We start from the raw sequence: 26,725 nt of genomic DNA on the forward strand, positions 1-26,725 counted from the left end.
GAGAGAGTGTGTGTGTGAGTGAGAGAGAGTGTGTGTGTGTGAGTGAGAGAGAGTGTGTGTGTGTGTGAGTGAGAGAGTGTGTGTGTGTGAGTGAGAGAGTGTGTGTGTGTGAGTGAGAGAGTGTGTGTGTGTGAGTGAGAGAGTGTGAGAGTGTGTGTGTGTGAGTGTGAGTGAGAGAGTGTGTGTGTGTGAGTGTGAGTGAGAGAGTGTGTGTGTGTGAGTGTGAGTGAGAGAGTGTGTGTGTGTGAGTGTGAGTGAGAGAGTGTGTGTGTGTGTGAGTGAGAGTGTGTGTGTGTGAGTGAGAGAGTGTGTGTGTGTGTGTGAGTGAGAGAGTGTGTGTGAGTGTGTGAGTGAGAGAGTGTGTGTGTGTGTGTGAGTGAGAGAGTGTGTGTGTGTGTGTGTGTGAGTGAGAGATTGTGTGCATGTGTGTGCGAGAGTGAGTGCACGAGAGTGTGTGTGCGAGAGTGAGTGCACGAGAGTGTGTGTGCGCACGTGTGTGTGTGAGGGAGTGTGTGCGCGCACGTGTGTGTGTGAGAAACTGTGTGTGAGAGAAAATGTGTGTGTGTGAGAGAGAGAGAGAACTGGCATTTTGTTTAGCTGAGGTGGCAACAACAACAACTTGTGTAGCACCTTATGGACCAGGTGCATCTCAAGGTGATCCTAAACAATGTTTGACTGGGGTCACGTGAGTCTTTGAATCAGGTGACCAAAAGTTTGAATATCTTAAAGGAGGATAATGAGGTTGAGAAGTGGGGGTTTAGGGGAGGGGGAGCAGTTCCATACTTTAGCCCCATTGTTCCTTCCCTCCCCCCCCGCCCCCCAGCAGCTGAAAACCCAGCAGAACGATAAAAGATCTATAGGGAGCTGCAGGGACTGGAGGAGATGACGACAGAATTTTGAAAGTGTGGGGATACTCTGCACAGTATCAAGGACAGGGGGTCAGCAGATGCTTGCTTCAGGTCAAAGGTACTGCAAGGACCTGTGGGAGATCTCGTGTGTACAGAGTAGGGAAGACTTCATTATTCACTTGGGATGTGGGTGTCGCTGGCTGGGGCCAGTATTTATTGCCCATCCCTAAGTGCCCTTGAGAAGGCAGTAGGGAAGCTGACTTCCTGGACCCATGGGCACCCAGTGTGCTGTTAGGGTTACGGTCACTTGGCCAGTAACTGCAAACAGGCAGCTCGGCTGAACTGTCACTTCCGGCAACATGTGAAGTGTGGGCAGGTCGAGTTCCCCACTCTCCCACTGCCCTTGAGTGTTACCCCCCAGTGTTTGTGTTCGGCCCCCTGGGCTGGGATTTGAACCCTGGAAACCTGAGTCAGAGCTCCCCACTGAGACACTGATGTGTAAATTCCACCAGCAAACACTGATGTGTGGTTTTCCCATTCATCCATGGGATGTGGCTGTCATTGCTGAGGCCCATCCCTAATTGCTGCTAATCAGAAAAATATGTATCAAAATGGCTGAAAATCAATGCCTAAGTTTCGACCCTCCCTTGGTGAATTGAGGCAGCTAACAACTCCAATCAAAATATTTGATGATCAAAGGCAATGTTCAGATGCAGTGGAGAGAATCGCTTAATTTTTCAGCTCATTAGCAGCTGTCGGCAAGTTTTAGAATATTTATAATCATAGTCCTTCACAATCAAGTACCTCTGGGTTACTTTCAAAACCATTTCCACCTCCTAATCTTGGAGCCTGGGGGCCTGTGCAGTGTCTCTAAGAATGGTCCCTGGAGCCTGGCCTTTGGTGCAGGTTTACAAACTAGGTTGACCAACATAAAAGGTAGAACGTGTCTCCCAGTTGCCAGGTCTTTGGGATCTAAATTAAAACTCAGTGTGGAGTGGTTTCAGGGTGAAATGTCCTCCATAATCCCCCAACGCACTTGCCTGAATGATTCCATTTCACTCCCCAGCCATCGCTTTTGGCGAGTGGTTTCAGTGAGAGTTTGGGTTCAAGCCAAAGTAACAAGGAGACGCCAATGTAAAGAACTGCCTCCAAATTCTTTGGAACTCTCTTCATCACGGGTTAACACAATGTACAACCTAAACCTGCTCCGAGATCTGCCTTCCAGCTACCGAGCACATTGTTAAGAGACCGTTCCTGAACACTCTTGTGCTTCTGTCTTTGATCTGTCTAATAGGTGACTGTCTGACTGTGACTCCGCCCACACTGAGCTATTTATGCCCAGTGAGAAGCAGTTCCATGACACCATTGTCAGAGTGTTCCAGGGGCCTAAAGCCCTTTTACGTCATTATCCGACTGATATTTGTTCAATAGAGTTTTGGAATTATCCTCCTGGGCCTTCCAGTTTGGTCAAACAGGGGAATCTAATTGTTGACTGGATTCGCACCCCCCCTCACCCCCAGCATCCTGCAGACAATCTGCTCCTTTCACCTTTCACCTTCCATCCTCTCCCCAGCAACTACTTCACACTTTCCTCACTTTGATCCAAGTTCAAACTTACTCTTGTAGCACATCAAAGTGACTAGCTGCCAACTGAACCCACAAAATCTATCCCACCATCGGCTTCCTGTTTGTCAGAGAGGATCACTTATCCCAAAGAGACCAAATAAAACGCACTCCTTTATGTGGAAGGTTGAAGGGTGGAGTCATTTTCCACATAGTGTACAAACCCAGCTCTATTCCTGATGAAGGGGTTTTGCCCGAAACGTCCATTCTCCTGCTCCTCGGATGCTGCCTGACCTGCTGTGCTTTTCCAGCACTACTCTAATCTAAACCCAGCAATACCCCAGGCCCGGGGAGTGGGGGAGGGGCGTGGGGTGAGAACAGTTGACAGGAGGTGGGGGGTGGGTGACTTCAGGACGTGTGGTTGCAGCAGGTTGTGGGGTGGGGGGGCGGTGGTGAATGGATTTGATTACAAACATTTTCCTGATGAAACCGAGAGGCTCAAAGAGTCCCCGGGTTGGTCAGGCTGTGAAGGGAGGGTGGGCTGACTCCAATGCTAGCCAGGGGGGAGCAGGGTGAGGGCTTGTCCAGACAGCACAGCCTGCCCCTGCCCCTGTGCCCGCCCCTGCTCCTGTCCCATTGGGAGCAGAAATGGAAATTGTTGGGCGTTTGTCATTGTGTATTGCTGCTCCCCAGGGAATTTTGTACACCATTGAGCTCATGTCCAGGGTAAAGAATCTGAAAGTTCCGACCCTCCATGTGTGCCATCTTCCTTCAGAACAGTCCGAGCTGAATGATGAAGCTGACTCTTTTAGAGGCCTGGGATGGTGTGCATCCTGGTGTATGTATAGTGCTCCATTGAGCATAACTAACGTTGAATACACTGGGGACTCCCAACAGCATGTGGCTGCTCCATTTCCTACTAATTGCATTTGAGCAGGAATTGTGGGGAGTTAGAGTTAGGTGGGAAGACTAGGAAAGCAGCCTTTATTGAAATGGAAAGATTGCAGAACTCAAGGGTATAGGAAATTGAAAAAGCTAGGATGCCGCTGTAGCAAGTGGTTAGGAAGATAAGTAGATAATGTTTATTGTGAAAGGAGTGGGATACAAAAGAAGGGATGTTTTGCTGCCATTGGTCAGACCAATTCTGGATTGTTGTGGGCAGTTCCCTTCGTTGAAAAAGGAAATAATCATGTTGGAAGTAGTTCTGGGAAGGTTTGCTTTCCTCATGTCTGCGACCAGGGGATTATTTTGTGAGGAAGGGTTCAACAAACTGAACAGAAATCCATTGGGGATGAGAGGAATGAGAGAGGATTTTATGGAAACATTGATGATAGCAAGGGGGCTGGAGGGAGGGGATACCAGGAGGATGTTTCCTCTTGTAGGGGGTACGGTTTACAAATAACTGCTCTCCCTTTGAATTTAGGATGTTTTTCCTCCCTTTCTGTGGGTTTTGTGAGAATGTAGAGTTATATTCCCCAGAAACTATTGGAGGCTGGTCTGTAAGTGTCATCTTTGCTGGATGAGCTGGTTTTGGATGGGGTGGGGGGAGAGTTGGGGGGTTATTTTGGGTTTTTTGATGGGATGGGGGGAGAGTTGGGGGTTATTTTGGGAGTTTTGGGGTGTGGGGAGAGTTTGGCGTTATTTTGGGTGTTTCAATGGGGTGTGGGGAGAGTTTAGGGTTATTTTGGGTGTTTTGATGGGGTGGAGGGAGAGTTGGGGTTATTTTGGGAGTTTTGGGGTGGGGAGAGTTGGGGGTTATTTTGAGAGTTTTGGGGAGTGGGGGGAGAGTTGGGGGTTATTTTGAGTGTTTTGATGGGGTGGGGGGAGAGTTGGGGATTATTTTGGGTACAGGTGTGAGGAGGATTTGCTGCAGAAATATAGACAAGGCAGTAAGACTGAAATCACCATCGCAGCAGCCATGCTGTTATTGAATTGAGCAGCAGTGAATAGCCTACCCCTGTGCAGGAACAGGAGGAGGAGGAGTATTCTTGGTGAATATTGGTATTGTACATTGGAAATAGACTAATTAACACAGGTCAGCTCATTATTGAGAAGAAATTAATGTTAGAATGCAAGCAAGGTATTAGAAGCATTTTGGTTTTTTTGAAACCTGCTTATTTCTGAACACAGAATATCGAAGGTATTTGTGTGTAGATGATTTAAATGTTACTGTGAACCAATGATTGACTTATTCAGTTGTACCATATTGGTTGGCTGCACTAAAGACCAATTGGCTTTTCTTGTGGCTCATCTTAAACCTGTTTGAAAGTTCAAGACGTTGGTCTCAGCTCATTCATCTCAAAATGCATGGGAGGTTTTTATCAGCTTGTAGGAGCAAGAGGAGGGCAGTCAGTCAGTCTAACCTATCCCAACATTCACCGAGATCAGAGCTGCTCTGTGTCACTCTGTTTACTCACATTTCCCCCCCTTATCCCTTTGATAAAAACTTAACTCGGTATTTTTCTTCAAATTACTAATTGATCTAGCATCAATCACCACTTATGGAAGTGTGTTCCACCTTTTACCACCTTCTGTGTGTGTGTGTGTGTCTGTCTGTCTGTCTATCTGTGTGTGTGTGTGTGTGTGTGTGTGTGTGTGTGTGTGTGTGTGTGTGTGTGTGTGTGTGAAAGGTCTGGCTCCACTTTCAGGCTCTCCCCCCCCCCTCCCCTTCTCCCTCGATAACCTATCTACCCAGTTATTATCTTGTAACACCTGAGCCAATCACCCTGTTACCTTCTAAATAATGGGGATTGTGATCCTAGTTTGTGTAATCTCTCCTCATCCCACTCAAACCCACCCTGTGTTTTCAGCGTGAGGTTTATATGTTCTCCCTGAGGGGCATTCCCCAGTTCGGCGAAGTTTGTTTAAAAATGGATATGTGACTGATGTCCATCCTTAATCCTCCCTCTCTGCCTAAAGTTCATGAATAAGCATTGAACTGTCTCCGTGTGTTCCAGGTAGAGAATGGTGAACTGTGTTTGCTACTCACTCGGAGTTAAACAGACTGTCGGATTTTCCTGTGTAGGAGGAGTCCCTCAGTCTGCTATCCACCATCCAGTTGATCCCACTTCCCAGCTCTTGCCTGTGTCCCTGTAATTTTCTTCCTTTTCAAGTGTTTATCCACGTGCCTTTGAAATATTTTGGTTGAATCTGTTTCTGGCCCGTCTCAGATCTCTCTCTCGACCTGCTGTGCAAGTAAAAGTTCCCCTGTCTCTCTGCCTCTGTAGTTCTGTTGCCAATTCCCTTCAGTGTGGAACCTCCCCCCTCCCCCTCTCTACGCCCTTTTGGTTACTGACCCTTGAGCCTGTCTCCCCCTCAGCCCAGCTCCTGGCTGGCAGCTATTGGGGTAAAGGGAGGGGGTGGGATGTAGGATGGGACCACCCTGGGGTTGACCCTGTGACTGGGGCAGCCCTCAGTGTCCATGACAGGGGTATCATGAGCCCCACCGAGTTTGTTTGGCCAGTTAAGAAATGCTGAGATGACACCTAGTGCAGTTATTTATTCTTAACATGATCCCATCCAGCTGGAGGCAGCCGATAGATATTGCTGCAAATTCCAGATTAAATTACCCTGCGCTGGATTTGACCTTCACACATATCGGAAGCTGTTTAAGCTGGTCTCTCGCACCATTCATAAAGTTGCAAAATGCCATGATTAAAAATGCGCAGTATCTCCTCGGGGAAAGTTGAAGAGAGAAGTTGTGTACACATTCAGTGCAGGGATGGGAGAGGCTGCTGTTATTTTTGGCACAGTTCATTCTAAACATGCCATTGAGTCGAGATGGGAGATAGCAATAAGAGCTACAATTACTGACTCACTATAGGTTCATTTTTGTGGAAATCAGGACCAGGAAGCAGTTCAGGTCAGAGGTTAGTTTGAATTGGGGAAGCTAGATAAAGCTCAATTATTAATTTCAAGGTGCATTTTATAGTCAATGGATAACCCTTAATCTTTAGTTGAAGACGGGATGTTTGTGAAGGCTTTGTGCAGAACTCCATGTAGTGAAGTAAGGCAGCAGCAAATTGATGAGGGTTAATGCTCAGGGTTTCAGTGCTGGCTGCAGCTACACCATTGAGCTTTTATATTTACAATCAATTTCAACATTGGAAATAAAATGAGAAACAAACAGTATTAACAGTGGGATTTACATTAACCTGCAGAGCAATGCTCCCATATTTTCTCACAGGTGCATCAGAAGCTCTTGCTGTTAAGGTCACGGATGGATTTTAAAAGTGCCCCTCTCTGCAGGGAAAATGTTACCACGCTCGTTATTGTCAGTGTGTTTTATTTAAACATAATGATCAAGACGTGTGCCAACAAAGGCCAAGACAAAGTAAACTGATCAACATGAACATCCATAACTGATCCCATACATTGGGAACTTGGCAAAGCCTCTGACTGGGAACATGAGCTGGTAAATGGGCTCTGTCATTTCAGCAATAGATCAATCTAGTTAATGCCCGGATTTACCAAGTTAATACCTTGTATCAATCTAGTTAATGTTAGGATTGATCTAGTTCACACTAGGATTGATCTCATTGACATGGCCACCTTATTGGTAATAGGTGACCTCTTCCTGATAGAGACTGAATGTGGGATGTTGAAGGACCACTCCCACCAGGCAGGCTGCGGCCGGTCAGCCCCAGTTTGTACCACATGTCTGCTGTACTGGGAAGACCGTGAGCTTTGGGCTTTGAGCAGAAAGGCTACATGTCCTCCATGTCCACTCTGCAAGATCACAGCTTCTGTTCCAGTTCAGAAAAGTGCTGTCCTCCCTCTCCGACAGCTGGTGAGTTACTGATCCTTCTCTCAGTAACCAAACCAAACTAGGGCAGGCCCTTTGACTTGTTCATCCTATCTCCCGTTCTCTCTCCCGCATCCCAAACTCCACCAGCAACCTCCACGGGAACAAATCCTTTCCCCCTCCCATCTTCAGTCAAGCTAACACTTCAGTCTCATCCATCACACAGCACCCTTTCCAAATCATTTCAAACTGACGGTCCTTACTTCCCAATGACCCCAGCATTGTAACCATGGTTCCCATCTACATTCCCAATTCAAGGTGAGAATGCCACAACCCCCCACCCTCCTGCACAAGCACGTGTTCTCTCTCTTCACCCTGCTTCCCCTCCCCTCTTCTGCCCCCCCCCAGCTTTCCCATATTTCTCATGTCTCCCATCTCTCGTATCCCCCCCACCCATTTACCTTCTCTCACTCTCTCCCTGCCAACCCCAGGCCGCATCTCTCACCTCTCCCATCTTTTATATATCTCTCTCTCTGTTGATCTTCTCTCACTTTCTCTTCCCTTTCTTTGCTCTCTCGCTCTCCTTTCTTCCAACCCCTTTCTCCCCCCTCCACCCTCCCCATGCCCCTCCAAAGACTGTACACACTCGTGCATGTTTTAAGTCGATGCTGCCTCTGTTCTGCTGCCTGTTTCCCTTTAACCCAAAGGCCACTTGATGATGGCATCACCTCTGCCATTCCCTTGTCTCCACCTCCTCTTCCTTCCCCAGCACCAAAATGCTTTAGGGAACATCTCTGGGACACCAGCACCAATCAACCACACCGCCCTGTGGCCCGACATTTCAACTCCCCCTCCCACTCTGCCGAGGACATGGAGGTCCTGGGCCTCCTTCACCGCCGCTCCCTCACCACCAGACGCCTGGAGGAAGAACGCCTCATCTTCCACCTCGGAACACTTCAACCCCAGGGCATCAATGTGGACTTCAACAGTTTCCTCATTTCCCCTTCCCCCACCTCACGCTAGTTCCAAACTTCCAGCTCAGCACTGTCCCCAGGACTTGTCCTACCTGCCTATCTTCTTTTCCACCTGTCCACTCCACCCTCCCCCCATCCCTGACCTATCACCTTCATCCCCTCCCCCACTCACCTATTGTACTCTATGCTACTTTCTCCCCACCCCCACCCTCCTCTAGCTTATCTCTCCACCCTTTGGGCTCTCTGCCTTTATTCCTGATGAAGGGCTTTTGCCTGAAACATCGATTTTACTGCTCCTCGGATACTGCCTGACCTGGCGTGTTTTTCCAGCACCACTCTAATCTAGACTCTGGTTTCCAGCATCTGCAGTCATTGTTTTTACCTTCCCCAGCACCGGCCCATTCGGCAGCTTTCCCCCAGACCAAGTAAGAATGTTAGACGGGATTTTATTAGAATTGAAAATCGTTTATGTTATCCTTATCAAGACTTTGTCAATTCCATTTTAATTCTGGATTTTTAAATTCCACCAGCAGCTGTGTTTGGGATTTGAACCCATGTTCCCCAGAATGTGAGTCCAGGCCTCTGCATTACTAGTCCAGTGACATTCCCACTATACACCACTGTCTCCCCAGTCTGCATATCAATAAAGATAAAACAAATCAATCACGTTGCCCGTTCTCTTGTGGCCGTGTTGTTATAAAACTCTGTGGATATTCCCTCTGATTTAAAGTTGATCAAATATCCTGTTCTGAACATTAGTCCTCAGTAACTGCTTGGAGCCAGGTTTGAATGTTCTGACATGCTTCCTAACACATTACAGATGTGGCCTAGTTTTTCAAATCTGCTCAGAATAACCTAAAAATTCTAACCAGATTTTAGCCTAAACTTAAAAGTCTCATTCTGTCATCAAAGTCCTTTTAATTTTGTACAGATTATTTGCATGGGGGCAGGTTGGGGGGTGCATAGAGGAACCTCCCAGTTGTCTGTTTCCAGATCATAAAGGTCTTCTTCAACAGGAGGTGTCTTCATTGTTTCAGGATTCTGAATCGAACTGTTTCTCCTTTCCCTGTCCAACAAAGCCACAATTTAAAATGTGTCCTCCCAGAAAGTGTAGGTTTAGGGGAGAGGGGAAAGATGTATGAGGGACCTAAGGGGCAGCTTTTTCACACAGAGGGTGGTACGTGTATGGAATGAGCTGCCAGAGGATGTGGTGGAGGCTGGTACAATTACAACATTTAAGAGGCATTTGGATGGGTATATGAATAGGAAGGGTTTGGAGGGATATGGGCCGGGTTCTGGCACGTGGGACTAGATTGGGTTGGGATATCTGGTCGGCGTGGAAGGGTTGGACCGAAGGGTCTGTTTCCATGCTGTACATCTCAATGACTCTAAACCTGTACTGTGATCCATCCAGTGGTCCATGTGCCAGACCAGAGTGGTGAGCCCCCCCCGACCACACTGACCATCCCTGTGCAGTACCACAGTACTGCCAGATGGCCCACCTTTCAGATGAGATGTTGATCCAACATCCTGTCTGCTCACCCACGTGGGATGGTAGCAATCCCATAGTCTCATTTTGAAGCAGGGTCCAGGAAGTTATTTCCTGGGATCCATTATCCTCGATCAACATAACCTCGATCAGCTGATGGTTATCATGTTGCTCCAGTTTGCTGTCTGCAAACTGATTGCAAAGCATTTTGGTGCATTCAGTATTTGTGTAAGGTGCTATTTAAATGCAACTTTCTTAAATACGCATGTGGAGTGTAACATTCCATGATAATGTGCTTCTTCCTGGTCTTTACCTGTGGTAGGGTCAGGAGTGTCACTGGAGGGGTGCAGGTCTGTACGAACTGCAATAAATCTGTTGTTAAGTGACTGGGGGGGTTGAGGCTGTCATATTAGTGAGGGTCCTCTGGCAGAGAGGGGACAGCTGGCTGGCTGGCTTGGTGTGACATGTTGAGAGTGTGTTGCTGGAAAAGCACAGCGGGTCTGGCAGTATCTGAGAAGCAGGAGAAGGGCTGCGGCCCGAAATGTCGACTCTCCTGCCCCTCGGATGCTGCCTGACCTGCTGTGCTTTTCCAGCAGCACACTCTCGACTCTGATCTCGAGCATCTGCTGTCCTCACTGTCTCCTCGTTGGTGTGACATGTGGTTAGTGTCCTTCCTGACCATCCTTTAATCATCACCATTAAACATCATGCTTACTGAATAAAAAGCATAGCAGCAGTCCCCACCTCCTCCCTCTCAGTGTAACAGTGTGTAAATAGTGCTACAAATACACTGAGTTAGTGGCAGACATTTATCTCTGACACTGACATAGTGCAGCACGGTACAAATCACTAAAGCTGGGTAATATCTGCAGGCTGAGCAACATTATTATTTGGAAGGGGGTGCCTAGAGTGAGTGTTAACTTTCGAACAGTTCATGTGGGTGTTATTCTTGTCAATCCGTTTCCCATCCTCTAGCCAGCACAAGGTACAGAGCGCCAGGGGAAGGTTGTGTGGGTTATGTAGAAACCCCGGGGTATGAGTGTTTGGTCTCTGACACCATTTCCATTTCTCTGCTCCCCAGCAACATGTCCTTGTGTGAATCATGGCCTGAACATCCAGCCTGAACTCTGGCCTTACCAAAAGCTTACTAAAACACTCCGAGAATTCATGAGTCTCATCCTCAGTGGCTGGTCTCGTAGCAACCAACCCCCACCCCTACTCCCTCTCCAAAAACCCCCAACCCTCTCAGGCACCTTCTTGCTCTCTGTCTCTCCTCTTCTCTTCCCCCCAACAAACTTCCCAGCAGGTACCGGGATAGGGTCACAGCAGGATTTGGGGCGGTGGAGGTGAGCAAAGAGGAGTGTTTGGACAGCCCTGTCTCGGTGGAATGACCACAACTTCCTGGCCATTCCCAGGTTGTGAGCTCAGCTGATGGTGTGATCCACCCTGCAGGAATACATTCCCAATCCAACAGGGTCCATTAGTAATGGGATACTGCTTCATGTGGCCTGTTCTCAAACAGGAGCCATTCTCCTGCGATGTGAGTGACTGGTTTCACTGGGTCCCCTGCATCTCCTCTAGGAGTTCAGTCTGTCTGTAAGCAGGGTCTACCTCCTGAACCTATCCTTTCCTAGGCAAGGATTGTCTGAATTTGTCAGTCAGTTCTTCCAGCAGTCAACCCTTCGGTCCTGCTCTCTGAATTGTGTCTGGTTCTACTCTGAGTGGACCAGCGCCTGTTATTCCCAACTCCACTTGTCAATGTCCTCAGCCTGGTCTGTGTTAGGAATTGGTGTTGTTTGAACTCTGTGAAGCAGTAGCTAATTCAGAATGAAGAGTTGTGCAAAGTTTGGTTTTGGTTTCTTCAATGGCCGCCCAGTCCAGACAACTGGGACCTTCGCTGTTCCCTCTCCCCCTCCTCTGTTCTTGCCATCAGTTTGATGGGTTTGTTCTGTTCTCTGGGGCCTGTGTAATCTTTCATGTTCTCGACCCTGTTGTCAGACAACACTTGGCTTTAAGATGTGAAGTGATTTTCTTTCCTCATTAACCAGAAAAATGAACTTGATATTCCTGGGGATCTGATGGACCAATCTGGGGAGATATTCCTGCGGATCTGACGGACCGACCTGGGGAGATATTCCTGGGAATCTGACGGACTGACCTGGGGATATACTCCTGGGATCTGATGGACAGACCTGGGGAAATATTCCTGGGATCTGATGGACTGACCTGGGGAGATATTCCTGGGATCTGATGGACTGACCTGGGGAGATATTCCTGGGGATCTGATGGACTGACCTGGGGATATACTCCTGGGATCTGATGGACTGACCTGGGGAGATATTTCTGGGATCTGATGGACTGACCTGGGGAAATATTCCTGGGATCTGGTGGACCGACCTGGGGAGATATTTCTAGGATCTGATGGACCAACCTGCTCTAGTGATATTGATTTCTTTCTGCGCCATCCCTAATTGCCCTTGAACTGGTCGGCCATTTCAGAGGATAGTTGAGAGTCAACCACGTTACTGTGGGTCTGCCGTCACATGTAGACGTGACCAGGTAAGGTAGGTGGATATCGTTTAGGGAAGCAAATCAATGAATCATTTTTGATGGCAACACATTCTGGTTGTAATCGGTGATTGTTTCATGGTCACAGTCACTGAGACAGACTGGATTGATTGAATGTAATTTCCACTGGCTGCCGTGGTGACATTTGAAGCCATGTCCTCACAGCGTTAGCCTCAGGCGCCTCCATTACTGGTCCAATGAACCCATGAATCATTTTCTGTGTTGTGTCTTCAATGCCTGTTTCTGTTTTGTATTGGAGTTAAGCGCAGTTCCAACTCTTGTGTGTTTCATTGCCACCCACCACCACCTCTTGTTCTTGCAAGGTTTGGTTTTGTTAATATGTCTCTCCCATAAAGAACAAAGAAAATTCCAGCACAGGAACATGCCCTTCGGCCCTCCAAGCCTGTCCCAATCCAGATCCTCTATCTAAACCTGTCGCCTATTTTCTAAGGGTCTGTATTCCTCTGCTCCCTGCCCATTCAGTATCTGTCTGGATACATCTTAAATGACACTATTCTGCCCACCTCCACGGACAACACATTCCAGGCACCACCACCTTCTGCATAAAGGTCTTTCCACATGTACCTCCCCTAAACCTTTCCCCTCTCACCTCAAACTCATGACCCTTAGTAATTGAGTCCCCCACTCTGGGGAAAAGATTTCTTGCTATCCACCCTGTCTATACCTCTCATGATTTTGTAGACCTCAATCAGGTCCCCCGTCAACTTCCATCTTTCTAATGAAAATAATCCTAATCTCCTCAACTTCTTCATAGCTAGCACCCTCCATACCAGGCAACATCCTGGTGAACCTCCTCTGTACCCTCTCGAAAGCATCCACACCCTTTTGGTAATGTGGCGACCAGAACTGTACGCAGTATTCCCAGTGTGGCTGAACCAAAGTCCTATACAGCTGTAACAGGACCTGCCAACTCTTGTACCCAGTACCCCGTATGAATAAGGGATGCATGCTGTATGCCACCTTAATCACTCTATTGAACCATCTTCCTGATGCACTCAATTGAAGCTAATTTTCAGGGTCCTGCATTGTTGAGCCCTGTCATTGCCGAGTTGGTGTGTAGGTGGCTTGCTGTGATTATCTCTTGACAGTTTCAGAATTCGCAGACTGAGAGATTGAGGATTTATCAATGATTCCTAAACGCTATCCGTCTCCTGGCTGCATAGCCTGGTCTATCTGGTCTGGGCTGCTCTGGAGCTTGGCTTCCTTGTACCATCTGAACCTGCCATTTGTTCCAAGTCTCTCCCTGGTCTTGGATTTCACTAAAACTGCAGACTTTTCTGGTTGGGTTCCTGTCTTGACTAGCCTTATCTCCTGCTCCAGTTCCATCATCAGGTAATTTCCCCACAGATACTGTCAACCTCTCGCAGTGATTCAACTTGGAGCGTATTTCAGGCTCTGGGAAGGGGGCAGAATGAGGAAAGAAATCTTGGCGCATCAACCAAAGGAGGTGACAGGGGTAGCCCTGACTGGAAAACGGGGGCGGGGGGGCGTGGGGATCTGATGGACAAAGTTATGAAAGAGTCACAGACGAAATAGATCATGAGAATCTTTTCCTCATGGCAGATGTATCTAAGACCAGAGAAGCAGAAGATTAAGGTGAGGGGTAAATGGTTTAGAGGGATATAAAGATAAGTTTCTTTTCACCCAGAGGATGCCAGGTGCTGCCTGAAAGGGTGGTGGGGCCAGGTACACTCACACCATTTAAGGAGCAGCTGAGTTTGCTCTTAAAATGCCAGGGCACAGTAGGCTATGGGCTGAGCATAGGTAAGTGGGAATAGTGTTGTTTGCTGTTTGTTGGTTGGCATTGACATAGTGGGCCGAAGGGCCTGTTTCTGTACTGTCTGACTATTGTATTCTACCCAGGTTTTAATCTCAAACCTTCCAACTCTATCCTTTACCGCTCTGACTTTGTTCCTTGCATTGAGGTGAAATTTGGGAAGTGATGAGGGTAACTGTTGACAACCGTTAACAGCCTCTTTGCTTAGGCCTTGCTTTTCAAAGGTGCAAGTAGAGGGCCTTAACTCTTGGAGTAAAAAGTGAGGTCTGCAGATGCTGGAGATCAGCGCTGAAAATGTGTTGCTGGTTAAAGCACAGCAGGTTAGGCAGCATCCAAGGAACAGGAAATTCGACGTTTCGGGCCAGAGCCCTTCATCCTTGGATGCTGCCTAACCTGCTGTGCTTTAACCAGCAACACATTTTCAGGCCTTAACTCTTGGCCTTGTGTCACTTGACAATCTACAGCTCTTTATAACTCCAGGTCAGCGTCATTTAATTTTAATGCTGTCCTAAGCAGCTGGCTCCAGTGAATGTGAACAGGAAGCTGATGGATTATCACTAAAATAAGCTCTGTTTATTCAATAACGTCCCTCAGGGAAGGAAATCTGCTGTCCTGATCCGGTCTGGCCTGCACACGATTCCAGTCCCAGACTATTCTGCTTGACTTTCTACTGCCCTCAAGTGGCCTAGCAGACCATTGCAATGTACTCAGCTGCTGGAGTGCTTCAAGTGGAAACTCGTTGGTAACACCTGAGGCAACAAAGATTGTCTTTGTCAATGATGCCCAAACCTGAGGACCCTCAGAAAACAATCCGACACTCTTTCCCATGTCTTCACTTTGATTAATTCCATCGATAGTAAATTTTCGGCCTAATGTAGTCCCTGCAACAGACCGTGTTCAGAGGACTGCCTTGTCACAGTTGAGCTGTGGGATCTTGCTCTGCACGAATGGACTCCTGACATGTGTGGCTGTGAACCTTGCCCATGCAATTGGCTCTGGTGAAATCTGCACCGTGTTGTGGTATGTCAGTAGACTGGGTGGGGACAGCTCGGCCCACACAGCTCAGAGTTTGATTAACCTGCAATCCTGGAATCATATTGACGTGCTTCTGACTCAACTTTTATCTTTGGTACCTTGAACTCCCGTGCATCGTCCCTGTGGTATCCCTTGTCACAATGCAATATTCCATGGCCTCACCTTACCTCAGACTTTTTCTCCAAGATCGATGAAGATGGGCTTTGAGTGAACTGGGTTTAATTCTGACATGGGAGTAGGAGAAGGCCATTCAACCCCCTGAGCCAACTGCACTGTTCTAGCTCATAATTCATCATCTACTTCGACATCATTTCTCCCTCTATCTCCAGATCCCTTAATGTCGTTAGTATCGAGTCTATCTCTATCTTGAAATTACTCAATGAGTGAGCTTCCACAGTCCTCCGAGGCAGAGAATTCCAGCTCCACGTGAAGAGCTGTTTCCTCATCTGAGCGTGAAATGGCTTCTCTCTTATTTTGACTCTCTGTCCCCTGGTTGGCGACTCTGTTCATGCCCAGCTAGGGGCATGCATCTGCACTGTACAAAATTTGGAGGATTTCAGAGATCACCTTTCATTTCCGCTACACTCCACAGGGTACAAAGCCTAACCATCAGCATTTTGGTTGTGCCATGTGGGTGTGTATGACCAGAGCCTTTTACCGAACACCCCCACTGTCTGTGTTTACCACTGGAATCTTCACTGGACCTCGCATATCTGCTCTCTGGATTCTCAATGCCTCCCTAGAAAATGGGGGCTTCCCCCTGTTCCTTCATGAATTTAGGGTGAGTTTGAAAGAGGCTGTGCCAGGCGTATTATTTTTGAGGATGAGATAAATCATGAGGTTTCCTCAGGCCCCAGCACCCCACATGAGCCGCCTGTAACCTGTAAATAGTCACAAAATGAGGGGATCTTTTAAACCACCAGTCTGTCGCTCATCTAAATATTTATGCAGAAGTAGACATTTTTAAACATCCCAAGCCAGAAAGGAAGAAATATCAATGCATGTATAGTTAACTTGTTGGAAATCGGCAGATCATTTACCAGATTCAAAGGTTACGGTTTGTTGTCATGCAGCAGAATCTGTGCCTGTCCTAGAGATCAGCTTCGACTCCAGTCTTTGTAGAAAAATGACTTGGAAATACTGTCTTAAAATCATGCAAATAACTTGTATTTATTGACTTTAATTATGACGATGTGTTAACTGGGATTTTAGTTTGGAGAATGTTGGCTGAGTGTATATCAGATCTTGAGCTCTTTAAAAACCACTTTGCAAACATCAAGCAAAGGAGACCCGTTGCACTGGGGAGGGGGAGCAGAATCTGTTGCATTTGCAAATAACACTTTACTGGAGTCACTGAATCTCCAGATCTGTCCAAGAGATGTCACAATCCAGTCTGCAAGTGTCATAAAGTTATTGGATTTGAACAGAATCTGAGCTAGCTCGCCCTGGGAAGTGTGGCCTTTGATTTTAAAGACTTGGTCAAGTGAAGGCTTCCTAAAGGAACATTTGGAGTCTACACCACTGTGTCCCGGATTGCGAATTCCGCCAGCTTTAACTGATCTAGAAGGCACTCCAGTGCCAACAGTTTGTAAGCACAGTGCCTTTGGCCAGACGCCAGTATTTGGGGCAGTCTGTGGATAATTAATTTTATTTGAAATGGGCCATTCGTTGACGAGTACTTTTTAAAACACTCCAGGCTTTGTGTGTGTGTGTGTGTGTGTGTGTGTGTGTGTGTGTGTGTGTGTGTGAACACAATAGTTGTACATGTACAATGTTTAAATCTTCCACTAACCATAATATCTTCACTTGATTAGGTTTGAACTGCAGTAAGCTCACTCTTTACCTGTTACTGAGAGAACCTGATTGCCTTTATTCTGATATCATGTCCCTTTTTAAATAAAACATTGTTTGCCTTCCCCCCCCAATGGCCACAGTTAACCCCCTAGCCCCCTCCCCCCGCCAACACAGCATGCTTGGTCACTTCCCGGTCAGTAACAATGGGCACGGTCAGTCTGAGGTTCCCGAGAGCTGGTAGCGCTGCGTTTGTTGTAATAGGCCTCCCCTGTAATGAGCTGGAAATGATCACTGACCAATGAGTTAATGATGCTGACAGCCTTGGTAGTGATGCCAAGGTTTGATTGCCGAGATCTATTTTACTGATTGAAATCCTCAGAAACCAATCCACAGATTCACTGCCTCGTGATCCCCGAACTCCCCAAGAGATGTCATTGAACAAGTAATGCAGAGGTCTAGCTCTCAGGACGTGTTCAAACCCACCCACAACTTTCACATTCAATTAACTCATCATTTTCTTTTTAAAATGGAATTGAAAACTTGTCTCTAATGACGGCCAGTAAAACTACCATCAATTGTTGTAAAATCCCATCTGGAACACTAATGTTCTTCAGGGAAGGAAATCTGCTGTCCTTACCCAGTCTGGTCTACATGTGACTCGAGATTTGATGATGTTGTTGACTTTGAAATGGCCCTAGGCAGCTCCTCCATTCAAGGGCAGTTAGTGATGGTGGCCCTCACACCCCATGAAGGACTTTTACTTGTAAATATTGATCTGTTTGTTTTTGAGCGAGTTGCAGGTGGATCTGCTACCTTAGCCATTTGCAGACTCTGGGTTGGCCAATAATCATTAACCAACAGCTGGAACCCCCTCAGGGTGATCCAATCCTGTATCTCTCAGATATTGGACTCGGCGTTGGTTATTCCTTCTGTCGGTAATCCTGGATCCAAGAACCTCAGGAGGCTATTTGCCATCTGTCCCTCAACACGGTGCAAGGCCAGACGATCCTGCAGGCAGTCAGGCGGAAGCAGAGGGGGAGTTGCCAGTTTAATTGTCCTTTCCCCTCTGCATGCATTGATTTAGTAAAGCTTTTGATTTCAATAAATTTTAGTGTTGTTTACTTTTTAGGAATGAAACTATCAAATCAGGATTCCTATATATATTATGTAAACAAAATCTGAACTTGTATTAAAACTATTCTCAGTGACTGATCAAATTTGTTAAATTTATTTAGGTGGTTATGCATTGACAGATTGCAGAGACATTGGCAGTGTTCTGCCCTCATACAGTATAAATTGGTGTTTCCCTTGAATGAGCGTTCTTGTGAAATGTCCTGATGCATGCAAAATGAAAAGCTTTGACAAAATGTGGCCTTTTTTCCGCCAGCAAAGCTCACATGAATTATTCTGAAGCGTTTTAGAGTGAATTACTGCCCAGGCCTTTAGGAGCTGGTGTCAGGATGTGTGATATCCTATTTAAGGATTGCTTTCTCTGAACTGACTATCCGATCCTGACCACAAGGGGAGTAAGCCAGTTTTATTTCTCCAGTGTTGGTAAAACAAATGTTAGGACATGTTGTCTCCATACACAACGTCTCATACAACACTGAGGTGGCACGATTGAAAGCAGATGGAACTACAGAGAAAAAATTAGTCTCACCAGACCACTGCCACACTCACCACAAAAACTTTGTTCCCATTTGTAATGACTGTGGCATTTATAAAGCTCTGTTACATAAGAGGCTGGTTTAAATGGAACTCTGCGAAAAGGCGTGGGGCTGTGGTCAATATTTCCTTTTATAGTTCAGATGCCTTATTTCCATCGCTGATCTTACACGATCAGCCCTGCCCCCCTCCTACTTCAGGCATCCCTCCTTGTGGGAGAGACCAGAACTAGTGGGCAGTTTAAAACAAATAAAAGGGATTTCCTGTTTACGATGAAGATGTGAAGAATGAATTCTGAGAGCCATGAGTCTTTGGGGCATGCTTCCCCACATCGCGGGGTTGGGGGGGTGGTGTGGGGGCAGATCTCAATATTCCCATAAGGAGAGTTTCCTGTGACTTGGCCAACTCATGTAGCTATTGGCAGATTGTAACTCTACTGTGCTTAAAACCCCTGGAGTCTGAGAGTCCATGCTGCTCTCATTGAGATGGTGATTCTGAGTGATCACAGCAACTGGGATCCCTGACAGCGCACACACCGAGGGGGGGAGGGCAGACTCCATGACCTGGGTGGTCTGCCCTCAGCCCTGGGGCTGGTCTGCATTAAAGCACTTGCATTGAAATTCATGAGGACCCCCACCCTGCCTCAACCTTCCGCCTGTACCGCCTGCTGCTGTATCCATGGCGATGTCAGGCAACCAGGTCAGCTTCACCGGGTCCTTGAGGGCACTGCTTCGGTCACCCCTCTTCAGAGAGCAACATGGAGCCGTACCATCACCACGGCAACACAATGCCACCCTCGTACACCCCAATGACAGGCCGCAGTGATTGGAAGATCACTCGATTCCTCAGTGACAGGTCCTGCCATTGGGCGATCACTCAATGTAATCTCCTGTGAAGTTTGCAGTCAGTCTCGGGGCTGAGTGCTGTGAGGGGACTGCAGCAGGTTCAGTCACTAACCAGTGTGGGGCAGGTCACCCCGAGGCAGCTCATGGAGCACAGTGTGACTCCAGGCCCCATTCAGAAATACAGTGGATCAGAATGGCCTTCTGTGCTGTTTCAGGCAGACTGTGTGTTAACCAGCTGGCTGACTGGCTGACCGACTATCTACAGCTGCTCCTCTTTGTCAACATGGGCATGAGGGAGAGTGTGATTTACTCAGTCTGACTTCCTCTCCCCTTTCCTCACGTACAGAGGCTGTGCACATTCCCCCCCCACCCCAAACCCACTGGGTGTGTAGGCTCAATTTAGCATTGCCCCCTCCCCCACCCCACCCCTTGCCAGGGTTGGTTACCCAGGTAACTGTAATTATAGATTACTGGAAAGTATTCACATCCTGCTTGTTTTTTCTGAACTGCATTCCCATTGCTGGTTACCAGTTGTTGCAGCTTGTCTTTTGTGTGTTTTTATTTTTCACTATCCAATAAAAGCCGTTCTACTGCATCACAACAGGAAAAAGGAACCAGTGTGGAGCGTGGTTTTATCGTTTCTGGTGATCTGTCGGTTTATGGTCAACCAATCCCCTTCCACAGGGCCACGTATCATTGCGATGTTGTCGGCTGGGGAGAGAGACCCGACCGACATTAGAGAAATGTGTCTGAATCTCTGCTGGGAGTCCAGGAACTCTGTGTGTGTGTGTGTGTGCGCGTGTGGGGTGGGGGCGGCACGGCGCTCAGTGTGTGTGCGCATTTGGGTTAAGAGGTGTGTGTGGGGGGATATGGGAGAATGGGTGATAGAGGAAAGGTGTGGATAACAGGGTGTGTGGGGATGGGAGGGTAACAGAGGAAGGTTGAGAGTGTAGGGGTGGGTGACAGGGAGGGGGTGGGCGTGGGTGACAGGGAGGGGGTGGGCGACAGGGAGGGTGTGAGGGTGGGGGTGGGTGACAGAGGGAGGGTGAGAGTGTGAGGCTGGGTGACAGGGAGGGTGAGTGTGTGAGGCGAGGTGACAGAGAGAGGGTGTGAGGGTGGGGGTGGGTAACAGAGAGAGGGTGAGAGTGTGGGGCTGGGTGACAGGGAGGGTGTGAGGGTGGGGGTGGGTAACAGAGGGAGGGTGAGAGTGTGAGGCTGGGTGACAGGGAGGGTGAGTGTGTGAGGCGGGGTGACAGAGAGAGGGTGTGAGGGTGGGGGTGGGTAACAGAGAGAGGGTGAGAGTGTGGGGCTGGGTGACAGGGAGGGTGTGAGGGTGGGGGTGGGTAACAGAGGGAGGGTGAGAGTATGGGGCTGGGTGACAGGGAAGGGGTGGGGGTGGGTCACAGAGGGGGGGTGAGAGTGTGGGACTGGGTGACAGGGAGGGTGTGAGGGTGGGGGTGGGTAACAGAGAGAGGGTGAGAGTGTGGGACTGGGTGACAGGGAGGGTGTGAGGGTGGGGGTGGGTAACAGAGAGAGGGTGAGAGTGTGGGACTGGGTGACAGGGAAGGTGTGAGTGTGGGGGTGGGTCATGCTGTGTGTGAGGGATAGGTGAGAAAGGGAGGGTGTGGGTGTGGGGGTGAGGCTATGTGGGTGGGTGACGTGCTGAGAGCATCAACCTGAGAATGGGCTCCGTTTCCTCAGCAAGGGCCCTGCTGGACAGGAGGAATTCTCTGATTGTGTGGGAGCGTTTTCACAAAATGTTTTTTCTGGAATATAACAAACCCGTTTCTATGTGGACCGTGCAGTCATTGATGAAAACAGCCAGTGGACATTGGCCTGATTTGTAGATTAAGTGGTTTAGGGAGATTGAGATTTGGCTTGGAGCTGTCCGGAGAGAGAGACAGAGAGAGGGTCCCTCTGTACCAAGTGTGCTTCAAGCTGCAGTTCCCTGTGTTTAATCAGAGTTATAAAACTCCCTTCAAGCCCATGTTTCAACTCAGTGTTAGGGCTGAGAGATTTCATTATTGTCCAGTTTCCCATTCCAAAGGCTAACTCATGACACAATTTGGACACAATTGATATGTTGATTCTAAACTCTGTGAAACTGAAAGGTGTTTTCCTGGGGATTGTGGTTGGTAGGGTTGAGTGATTGTTATTCTGGAGATTAAAGAGTTAAATAAATTAGGAATCGCCTGATACATTTCCTACCTTCCGTTAAACTCTGTGGTATATCTTTAGGAATATGACTCAGCATCCTAATGTGGGTTTGAACACAATAGCCAGTTGTGAAATGTCGCATAATGTATTCCATAATGTATCACATCTGAATCCATTTGGAGGTATTTGTTGTGGGGCTGACATGAGCTATGCCTGAGTTACTGACTGAACTGCCAGCTGACTTTCCCTCTGTGTTGACCAGTTCTGTTCTTGATCTCTCTCTCTCTCTCTCTCTCTCTCTCTCTCTCTGTAGGCAGCCACAGACAGCTCATCAAACTCATCGAACAGGAAGGAGCAGGCAGTGCGAGCACTCAATCCAACAGTCAGTGACCCTCAGCACATGCTCTGTACCCTGGGGTATGCCCACGATCACTACAGTCCTGACCACTGTCGCCTGGAGCAGGTGAGAAACAATACTCTCAGTCCTCACACTGGGTCTGTTTAGCAGCACCAGATAGTGAGCTCTCCTTTACCTGAGAACATTGGGGGGGGGGGGGGGGGGGAGGAAAGATCCCAGCAAAATGCATCACACAATGATGTTTTAACTGTCTTTAAAGGTTAGATTGGGAGGGACTCAGCTGAGAGAGCGAGTTTGTGAAGAGCATTTTAAATGGTGTCAGATGTAGAATGTGCAACAATTTAATCATATTTATTCTGAGAGACACCCTCTCCATTCCTACCACCTGCCTGCTAGGTCTGTGCTTCTAATTTTCTTTGACTTTGTTCTCAGTGATTTATACTCAAGAGCAGTCACTGTATTGTTCCAAAGCTCTCTTTCCCCCCCCCCGCCCAGTGTGATTGCTCAGCAGCAGTGAGCGAACTTTCACCATCAGTTTCTGGCCATTCCGATATTCAGGAACAGCTCTTTAGACATGGGCACTTTGTCAGACTGGTGAAAAGGACCGAGAATTGTTCCATGTGATTTTGTGTCACAGCCCAGTGTCATGTTCCTTTCCAAATTGGCTTCTGTTTCGTAGTTTGGGTTGCTCTGGTTTTTGAGAGCTCGATGCCGATGCAGAGGAGCTGAGAGTTGGTTTGTCTTCAGTGGATTGTTGTGATATGGGACCCACTGCTGCCTGAAGGAGCACAGAAAATGGAAATTTTAAAAGGGGGTCAGGGAAATACCTGAACCAGATAAATCTGGAGGGGGGGGGGGTGTGAGAGAGAGAGAGAAACTTGCATTTATAGAGCACCTCTCACAACTTTGGGCATTTCAAAGCAGTTTAACATAAGTGACGTACTTTAGAAATGTAATCGATGTTGTAATTTGGTAGAGTGTGGGATTGGGATTAACTGAGTAGTTTTAAAAGGGCCTTTCACTGACCAATGGGGCTAAGCACCTCCCACTGTGTTGCAAGATTCTTGGGATGTTATACAGTATGGAAACAGGCCCTTCAGCCCAACTCGTCCATGCTGACCAGGTTTCCTAAATTGGACTGGTCCCATTTGCCTGCATTTGGCCCATATCCCTCTAAACCTTTCCTCTCCATGTACCTGTTGTGTCAAATCTTGTTCCAGAACAACAACAAACAAACTTTGTTTCCTTTGAATTAAAAATACTAAACGTTCCCTCGAACCAACCCCATTTCCTGTGGACCTTGATCTCCAAGGCTTGCCAAACCAGGGGGAGGGAGAGTTCCGGTTTTCCCGGCAATAATCTCCCTGGTGGTTGAAGGGTTTTGGGATGCAGTGTGATTTGCAAGCTATTCCAAGCTGACTTTAGCTAGCATCCATTACTAAGCATTTGATACACAGACCTTTACTTGTTGCAGTGTGATCTCAGAGCAGACTAGTGAGTAAAGCATTGGCGTGTCTTCAGCTGCCTCACAGGTGATGTTGGGATTGTCTTTGTACAGAATGTATCTCATTCCATGTTGTTACAATCCCAGCCGATGGTAACAGTGGACCAATCCGATTCCAGAAACCTGGCTTGATGGATCATATGTTTAAAATATTTTTCGTTAGTGGTTAATCTCTGAAACATATTGCCATGAGGCTGCAGATGTTCTTTAACAACAAAACATAAGTTCCTTACACAAAATAAATAAGCCATATGTATTTGTTAGAAAAACTTTAATGCAAGCATCAAACCAAAGTTTCAACCTGTTTTCCAACACTGTCTGTAGGAGACTTAAGTTCAGAGAAGTTACAACCTCTCACATAGCACTTTATGTAACTGATTCCTTACAGTTTTTTCTCAAGGATTTTGGAGACAGTTTGTACCATCATGAACTCATCACAAATCCGAGAGCCTAAACTTCTGATGTTCTAATAACTCCTGAATTTCATCTCCTGCCCTGGCCTGGTCGCTTCTGTTGAAGTGACTGCCCAAGCTCCATCTGGGAGCTTATCCAACACCTTCTGAACTCAATCTCAGATTCTTTCGAACTGAACTGAAAAGTGGCCTTAAATATACTACCCCTACCTGTCATAAAATCAACAGGATAAGCATCTTTCCGTTAACACCGCAGGGGTCTGTAGCCCCTTGCTCTCTCTAAATGCTAAATTAAGGTCACTTCCAGAATATAGTTTTTTATTTCACTAAAATCCCCATCAATCTGTCACCCCGTTTTTTTTTTAAAATCCAGATTTCAGATATAACGATGATAAATATTACATTTTTTTATCACAGTGTAGAAGAATTGGGAGGAATTTCAGTGGCCATCCTGCCAATTTTAAATTGTCAGCTGTGATTGGGCAGGTTCCCAGAGAGAGACCACTGTGAGGTGTAGAGCCACGTGACAGTCTGTTCTATTCATTTTTAAATCCGCATCCCTTTTCATTCTATATTTTTGTTTGTGTTTTCATAGATTTCACTTTAAACAAATCTTTCAGGTTTATTTGCAAAGTATTACTCCTCACAGGAACAAATTAACTTGCTTATCTAGACACTTAGAATCCCTCTGAGCAATCCTGTCTGAGAGAACCAGTGAGTGAGGCTCCAGCAGTTATATGGGGAAGATACAGGGGAGGCCACACCTGGAATATTGTACAGTTTTGGTCTCCTTACCTGAGGAAGGATGTTGTTGCTGTAGAGGGAGTAAGGTTAACCAGATTGATTCCTGGGATGGTAGGGCTGACAAATGAAGAGAGGTTGAATCGGTCAGGATTATATTTGAAGAATGAGGAGGGGGGGGAATCCCATAGAAATCTTTATAACTCCAACACGACTAGACTCCAACACGACTAGACTCCAGCAGGGTAGATGCAGGAAAGATGTTCCTGATGGTGGGACAGCCCAGAACCAGGGGTCAGAGTTTAAGGAAAAGAGGTAAACATTTCCAGACTGCAGTGAGGAGAGATTCCTTCACCCAGACAGCGTGAGCCTGTAGCATTCACTGTCACAGAAAACAGTTGAGGTATATGTAGCTCTTGTGGCTAAAAGGATCAAGGGATATGGGGAAGGAGAACCAGATTAGGGAACTGAGCTTGATCAGCCATGATCATATTCAATGGCAGCGTAGGCTGGAAGCGTCCAGAAGCCTACTCCTGCTCCTATCTTCTCTAATTCCATAGAAATTGTTTTTTTTTAAATTTGGGAAGGTATTTGACCTCTGTCCAGTAAGCACCCACAGCCAGTTTACTTTAGAATTGCCAAGTGGTTGAATGTGACTGTCATTTCTGTTCAGTAACAGTCAGTGTCCAGGCTGGTCACTCTCACTTCGGGAGTGGGGGGGGGGGGAAGACTTATTGGAATTCTGACAGACAGAATACTTCTGCACTTGGAGAGACGTGGATTAATCAGGGATAGTCAGGAAGGCTTTGCTAAGGGAAGGTCACATCTGACAAATCTGATTGAGGTTTTTGAGGAGCTGCCCAGGAGTGTTGATGAGGGTGGTCAACAAGGATTTAAGAAAGGCTTTTGATAAGCTCCCTCATGGCAGACGGATGAAGACAGTAAGAGCCCACGGAATCTAAGGCAAAGTGGCACATTGGACCCAAAATTAGCCGAGAGGCAGGAAGCAGAGGGTGGTGGTAGGGGGGTGTTTCTGTAGTGGGAATTCTGTTTCCAGTGGGGGCTCCTCAGGCCTCAGGGCTCTTGGTGTACATTAACAATATGGACAGAAAGGTAAGGGATATGATTGAGAAATTCACAGGTGACACGATAATTGGTGGGGGGGGGTTAAATATTGAGGAGGGTAGCTGTAAATGACTGGAGAATAGCAATGGACTGGTCAGCTGGGCAGGGGAGGGGCAAATGGAATTCAACCAGGAAAAGTGAGAGGGATTACCCTTGGGAAGGGCGAACAAAGCAAGGAATTACACGCTGAATGGCAGGAGCCTGGGAAATCCTGAAGATCAGAGGGAGCTGGGTATCTATATCCACAGATCCCTGAAGGTAGCAGGGCAGGTGGTGAAGAAGGCAGATGGCAAACTTGGCTCGATTAGCTGTGCTGTGGGATATAGGAACCGGGAGATTATGCTGGAACTGTATAAAACACTAATACTGTGTGTAGATCTGGTCACATCCTCATAAGACGTAAGTGATTGTACTAGAGAGAAGTGAGCAGATTTACCAGGATATCAGGGTCTGAGCTGTAAGGAAGGATTGGATAGACTGGGGTTATCTTACCTGGAGTAGTGAAGGTGAGGAGGGGACCTGATAGAGGTGTGTAAGATTATGGGTAACAATAGATAGGGTCAATAGGAAGGCAGGTTTTTCATTAGCAGAGGGGTCAATAACCGAGGTCGGAGATTAAGGTTGAGATGAGATTTGGACAAAAATGTTTTCACCCAGAGAGTGGTGTAGGGGACTGGAAATCACTGCCTGAGAGGCTGGTTGAGTCAGAAACTCTTGTAACATTTAAGCAGGATTTAGATATTCACTTCCTGTTCCATTGACTTCAGGGCTATGGGCTAAGAGCTGGAAAATGGGATTAGTGCAGGCAGATCTTTGTTAACCAACATGGCCACACTGGGCTGAATGGCCTCCTTCAACCAATGCTGTAAACGGCTGAATCTGAGACACATGAACTTTTTTTTAGATTAGATTAGATTAGATTACTTACAGTGTGGAAACAGGCCCTTTGGCCCAACAAGTCCACACCGACCCGCTGAAGTGCAACCCACCCATTCCCCTACATTTACCCCTTACCTAACACTACGGGCAATTTAGCATGGCCAATTCACCTGACCCGCACATCTTTGGACTGTGGGAGGAAACCCACGCAGACACGGGGAGAAC

General features: G+C 47.3%; 1 protein-coding gene across 1 annotated transcript in view; it reads left to right on the forward strand.

Annotated features, from left to right (window-relative positions):
- Nucleotides 1-26,725, forward strand: part of LOC132819905 (sprouty-related, EVH1 domain-containing protein 2-like) — a 103,510-nt gene that overhangs the window by 72,782 nt on the left and 4,003 nt on the right. The window contains exon 5 of the mRNA XM_060831865.1: nucleotides 21,794-21,943. Within this exon, the coding sequence (XP_060687848.1) occupies nucleotides 21,794-21,943 (150 nt within the window). The remainder of the gene's footprint in view (nucleotides 1-21,793; nucleotides 21,944-26,725) is intronic.

This window comes from Hemiscyllium ocellatum, chromosome 10, assembly GCF_020745735.1.
Source record: "Hemiscyllium ocellatum isolate sHemOce1 chromosome 10, sHemOce1.pat.X.cur, whole genome shotgun sequence".
Taxonomy (NCBI): domain Eukaryota; kingdom Metazoa; phylum Chordata; class Chondrichthyes; order Orectolobiformes; family Hemiscylliidae; genus Hemiscyllium; species Hemiscyllium ocellatum.